This window comes from Salvelinus alpinus, chromosome 30, assembly GCF_045679555.1.
Source record: "Salvelinus alpinus chromosome 30, SLU_Salpinus.1, whole genome shotgun sequence".
Taxonomy (NCBI): domain Eukaryota; kingdom Metazoa; phylum Chordata; class Actinopteri; order Salmoniformes; family Salmonidae; genus Salvelinus; species Salvelinus alpinus.
Genome location: NC_092115.1, coordinates 13,208,924 through 13,214,935, shown reverse-complemented (window position 1 = coordinate 13,214,935; position 6,012 = coordinate 13,208,924). Strand labels below are relative to the sequence as shown.

The following is a 6,012-nucleotide window of genomic DNA, read 5'->3' as shown; positions in this document are numbered from 1 at the left end:
CCTACATAAGTGTCAAAACCCACAAAAACCTACCACACAAGGCAAACCATTCCATTACATCAAACTTGTAGTAGGCTATGTTAGATAACATTTCCTGGAATTAGCATTGTAATTGCACACACATTGATATTAGACATACAGTACCTACCCCGATGCTCATTTGCTGATGACTGGGATGAATTCAGAAGCGAGACAAGACACCCTCATTGTGACATATGACTGACATATGAGCATGTCATAATCACCAACTGCCAAATGTTGTTTGTTCAGCCTGCAGCTAAACTGTCACCTACACTGAACCAAGCAAAACATTCCATTCCTATTATTTCCATTCTCCCCCTCAGGTGTTGTGTCCCCATAAACCAATGGCTCAGTATAACTGTTCCTCTCTGGGTCTGCCTGCCACCACTCCTGACCAGCTTGGTTGGAACGTGTCCTGGGCCCTGGGCAACGTCAGTGCTGATGACATGGAGGACACGTGCCTGAATCGGAGTCAGTACCTGGAGAAGTTTCTAGGCTTCCAGCGGTCGCCTGTTTTCCTGCCGGTTTGCATTACCTTCCTCATCATCTTCGCTGTGGGAGTGTTAGGGAACGTGCTCACCTGCGCCGTCATCGTGCACTACAAGGTGATGCGGACGCCAACTAATTACTACCTGTTCAGTCTGGCCGTGTCCGACTTATTAGTCCTACTGCTGGGTATGCCGTTGGAACTCTACGAGATGTGGAGCAACTACCCGTTCCTGTTCGGCGCCGGCGGCTGTTACTTCAAGACCTTCCTGTTTGAAACGGTCTGCTTTGCCTCCATTCTCAATGTAACGGCACTGAGCGTGGAGCGCTACATCGCTGTGTTACACCCGCTGAAAGTCAAGCACGTGGCCACGCACGCCCATGCCAAGCGTGTCATCCTGATGCTGTGGGTCATATCCATGGTGTGCGCCATGCCAAACACCAGCCTCCACGGTGTGGCCGTGTTGAGGCCCCGATTTGGCCGCCAATTCCCAGAGTCGGCCATCTGCATGATGGTCAAGCCCATGTGGATGTACAACCTGATTATTCAAGTGACCACGCTGGTCTTCTTCCTGATGCCTATGCTCACCATCACTGTGCTGTACCTGCGCATCGGCCTGCAGCTCAGGATGGAGAGGGGCATGCAGGGGGTCGGGTCCGGGCAGGGTTTTGGTCCTGATCGCCAATGCAGGCACCAGCAGAGGGCGCGCCACCGACAAGTCACCAAGATGCTTTGTGAGTTCCTCATCCACTTTCTCTATCGTGCCTGAAGGGTAGAGAGGAGATGTCCAGAAAATTACAGATTACAGACCGATCTCTCTATTGAATAGGGATTTAAAATGATTTGCTGAAGTACAACTGTTCCTAAACATGTCTGTTGTTACTTAACCATTGCTCTTGCTCTCAGAAGATAAGATGTTCTGGAAATAGGACAAATTATAGACCGATATTTATTTTGAATTGGGACTTAAAATTCTGTGCTAAAGTACAAACCAAAAGATTAGTTTCTAAATATGTTCATTGTCACTTAAACATTGCTCTTGCTCTCAAAGTCTGCAAATGTCTTGTCTTGTCTGTCCAACTGTCTACGCAGGCGTACTGGTGATTGTTTTTGGCATCTGCTGGGCTCCCTTCCACATTGACCGTCTCATGTGGAGCTTCATTAACTCCTGGACTGGCCACCACCACCTGGTCTTCGAGTACGTACACATCGTCTCCGGGGTCTTCTTCTACCTCAGCTCGGCGGTCAACCCCATCCTCTACAACCTCATGTCCACCCGCTTCCGGGAGATGTTCCAGCAGATCACGTGTCGCTCCGGCCTCTGTGGCGGCGACGTGCGCCTGCTGAACGCCCGTAGTACCCAAATTACCCTACGTAGTATCGTCTATGAGAAGCCGCAACATAATGGGACCCCAGAGAGAATCATCCCAGACAGAGAGGAGCAGAATGTGTACGTAAACCCCAACGGCCAGCATGTATATGGCAATACAAGCCCTGATTAGATAGAGGGTGATGGGGTGGGGGTACCAAAACAATGTATAAATATTAACTAAGATTGGGTACAAAAATTAGAAAATGTTTAGCTGATTGAATGTGTACAGCGAGAGTTTGGACGGAAAGCAACAGAGTTGAAGTTGAAGTTTTGCCCTTGGCTTTGGATTTAAAGTTGAATTCTCACTGGGCGATACCAAAATTAACCAGGATGAGGTACCAAAATGTAACAAGATTATTAAATCAATCACTGATTGAATGTGTAGCAGGTAGGCATTTATTGGGATGACTCTGAAGGCAGCTTTGTAGAGTGGACACTAGTTGGCACAGCCACAAAGTCATAAAATCCGATTTTAAACCTAACCCTAACCACCCTGCTAACCTTATGCCTAACCCTAACATATAGCCAATTTTGACTTTGCAGCTGGCCCATCTAGTGGAAATCGCGCAGCTCTGCCTCCAGAACACGACATCTCAATAAAGGTCGACCTGCGACTGTGTACAGCCAGAGTGGATAGAGAGAATGTAATAAAGTCTAGTCCTTCGACTTTGAATTTAAAATGGTTTCCCCACACACATACAATTAGTTATATGTGGGTTATTCAAATGTTTATTCTGTACAGATGAAAGTGTTCTTCAACCGGATATTAATGTTCAGATTGAACACATTATTTATATAAGCTTATCTAATAATCAAACTTTGAAAAAGAAAAGATACCCAGCTTTGTAAAATAGCTTATTAATAAAATACTGATCTTATTCTGTTCATATGTTTCAGGAGACACGATTAAATTGTAACTGTCTTTTTCCATGCGTTATTGTACTAGGTACACTATCAAAATCCCACTCACTATGAATGTATATCACAGGCAATATTGAAAGTATATGGGAGATAGAAATGTCATGACACAGAAATGGAAAATGTGATGTGCGATGTACGTATGACATCCTTAAAGAAATGGAAATGCTGTCATGTTGTCATGTGTGTTTAGTAAGGACTTGATTGTTTATAGATTACTAATTCATGTGTTATGTTGCTTTTAAGTACCCTACTGTAAAATATGAACATTATTTAGGAAAACACAATGGTTTTACTGACGAGCTGCATGACAAATCTACATGAAAAATCGGTTTCAATTGCAACAGTATAATTTACATTTTATAGGTAAAAGACTTGTGGGGATATTATGAAGCCAATCTAATAGGAACACATTTCTTCAAGACGAATACGACTTCTCTTGAGCTTTCTCTGTGTGCCATTGAGAATATTTCATTTAATATAGGAATAGCTAATTATATTCACAATCTCTCTGGTTGAATGACAGCTCTGAGTGAACAGTACAGCATGAATCTCTCACACTTCCCCATTATTACATTTGACCCTGATCCATCCGGATAATGAGTCTAGTGACGGCTCTGCTGGCTTTCTACTCTCCTAATCAACACTTTTTATTCGCTTTCTAGCTAACGACAATACCGATCGTAGCATCTCAGATTCACAGTCCGTCTGGTTGAATGACCGAGGACACAATATAAATGTCCCAAAGTTTCCAGGATTATTACTTTTTACCCTAACTCCACTGACTGTGCTCTGGGGCAGAATACTTACCACTCAGACGTGTGTGTGGAGCAAACTTCAGAAACCCACACAGTCCCTTGGGAAATACAATAGGAGTCCGGCACAAGTAACGGATAATGATAAAAATGTGCGGCTGGCACAAGTTGAGGTGACCTAGGAATTTAATAACAAATATAACAATGAAGCCAAAACCAATGGCATTGAAACACAGTGCAGGTATTGCTCTGGAAGTATGGTAGTTTTTGTCTGGTGATAGCATGCTCCGTCAGTGGTTCGACAAAGAGAAGTGTAACCTGGTTTAGAAAATGATCACAATCTATTAGTAGTTTATCATAATTATTATAGTCATGTGATGTCCATGGAGATACCATGATTAATTAGATTTATTTGTTTCATAACAATTTTAACCTTTATTTTCCCAGATAAGTTGAAAACAAACTCTCATTGACAATGATGACCTGACATCAAATACAGACAGCAGCAAGAACAAAAACACATCAATGAAGTAAAACAGCAGGACATTGCACAAAAGTAGAGTCTGTGTACTACACATTGTTAAGAGTTCAGGAAATTGGAAATGTAAGTTCCAGAGGCGATATTCTCTCTGTCTCTGTCATCAACTGGTTAAAGTAGCTCATCTTCGGCTGAGATAATGACTGCACACATTGAATGCCAGTTTTACTGATTGACAGGTAGCAACTCCAGAAGGTTTTAAGCTGAAAGTTAAAGCTATGTCCTATCTACGAGACTCATGGGCCAGAGGCAATACCATCACAGTGAGATAGCAATAACCAATCACACAATGAACTGGCTGAAGTTCATCACTGTCGGCTAAATGTGATTGGCTGAACGTCACTGTTATGAATGTACTTACAACTCCAGAAGCTGTAACCTCCTTTATCACCGAAATGCCTGTTTACAAGATTCATAAGTACACTCTCTGGAGAGTCCGAATATCATCTGAGTGTAAATAACACACTTGTGGAGTTCTCAAAAAAAACATGTTATGAGAAACTTTTTTTATAAGTAAGAAGAAAATAATACTTTTATAGGGAGAATAGCAGGTATCTCGTTCATATATTTAAGCAGGCTTATTTTAGACATTGCGGAGGGCAAACCTTAGGATTCACCAGGGACAGTTGAATCCCAGGGCACCATCAAGATTCTGCTGTCATTGTACTGTCTATAATCTTACACTCATCAAAACGTCTGTGGTGAGGAAATAATTTTCTCAGTGCCAAAGAGAGAACTTTCTTCAAATCCGATTTATATCTTCAAATAGCTATACATGGAAGGGTTCTAAAATCTTTTAAAATCAACTTGCTTTGTGCCCACAAGACAGAGCCGTCAGCTACCCTTTCACACTACTGAGCTGTGCCCAACTGTATTGTGTGGCCTGGTCAGACATCCAACATAGTTGCTGAAACAATGCTGGAAAAGACAACATGAAAGGAAAACATCCGAGCCAGCACTGTACAGTACAGTTTGGCATTGTAAAAGGATGTGAGAAGGGTATAAGAGAGGGGATGAAGATTTTCTTTGAGCTTCTCCGTTTACATTATTAGTGCCAACAGGGCTATTCTCAGCCCCGGATGGCTGGAAAAATGTATTCATAAAACGTTCTACCAGAACCCTCTGCGCTCTATGAAACAAACAACACCTCAAAGAATTTTAAAGCACACCACCAATTTAAGGCACGTGGCAATGAAAATACATTATATGTGTGGCTTCTAACCCCTTTGACATCACATCCACTGTGTGTAAACCCGCGCTTTAATATAACACCTCAATACATGAAATAAAACAATCTATTCAAGTCAGTAGGTTGCATGCCTCTGAGTTAAGACGTCCATATATGGTCATCCTTCACAATTCTAAGACACACCTCCAAAGGAAGAATCTGGGGTTATTATAACGTATGAGTAGTTTAAGGCAGACATAATACAAGCAAGCGTGTCATGCGGTCGCATAGAAACCAGGCCTGGAATTTCGTGATTTTAGGGGCAAGGCCATTCTGCTTTTAAGATGTGCCCAATCTGCCAGGGCGCCAAAACCATCTAGTAGGGCACCGCGGCAATTAGCCAAAATATCAAATTAAATGTATTTGAAAACTGAAAAAAAAACACTAGCTATTCTGTTAAGAAGGCATGTAAATGTACATGAATAATTAAGTGTAGGTGATAGTCTGTGTGTATTGGCTATAGTCGGTCATTTCAAAACTGATGCTAACATGAGAGGCACCTGAAAATGTAGCCAGACTTTTAATTACAAACTATATATATATATATATATATATATATATATATATATATATATATATATATATATATATATATCATGTACATACAGTTGAAGTCGGAATTTTACATACACCTTAGCCAAATACATTTAAACTCAGTTTTTCCACAATTCCTGACATTTAATCGTAGTAAAA

The 6,012-nt window shown here is 41.7% G+C and overlaps 1 protein-coding gene across 1 annotated transcript; it reads left to right on the top strand.

The window, feature by feature from the left end:
* The first annotated feature begins 341 nt into the window (after window positions 1–341).
* On the top strand, window positions 342–2,940 carry nmur1b (neuromedin U receptor 1b). The gene is made up of 2 exons (XM_071376704.1): window positions 342–1,242; window positions 1,601–2,940. Exons 1-2 carry the CDS (start codon window positions 366–368, stop codon window positions 2,008–2,010), a joined length of 1,287 nt encoding a protein of 428 aa, XP_071232805.1. The 5' UTR covers window positions 342–365; the 3' UTR covers window positions 2,011–2,940.
* The last annotated feature ends 3,072 nt before the right edge of the window (window positions 2,941–6,012 follow it).

Coding starts and splice junctions, on each gene's coding strand:
- nmur1b (XM_071376704.1), top strand. CDS start 366: ATGGCTCAGTATAACTGTTCCTCTCTGGGTCTGCCTGCCACCACTCCT. Junction 1,243..1,600: donor ACAAGTCACCAAGATGCTTT/GTGAGTTCCTCA, acceptor CTGTCTACGCAG/GCGTACTGGTGATTGTTTTT.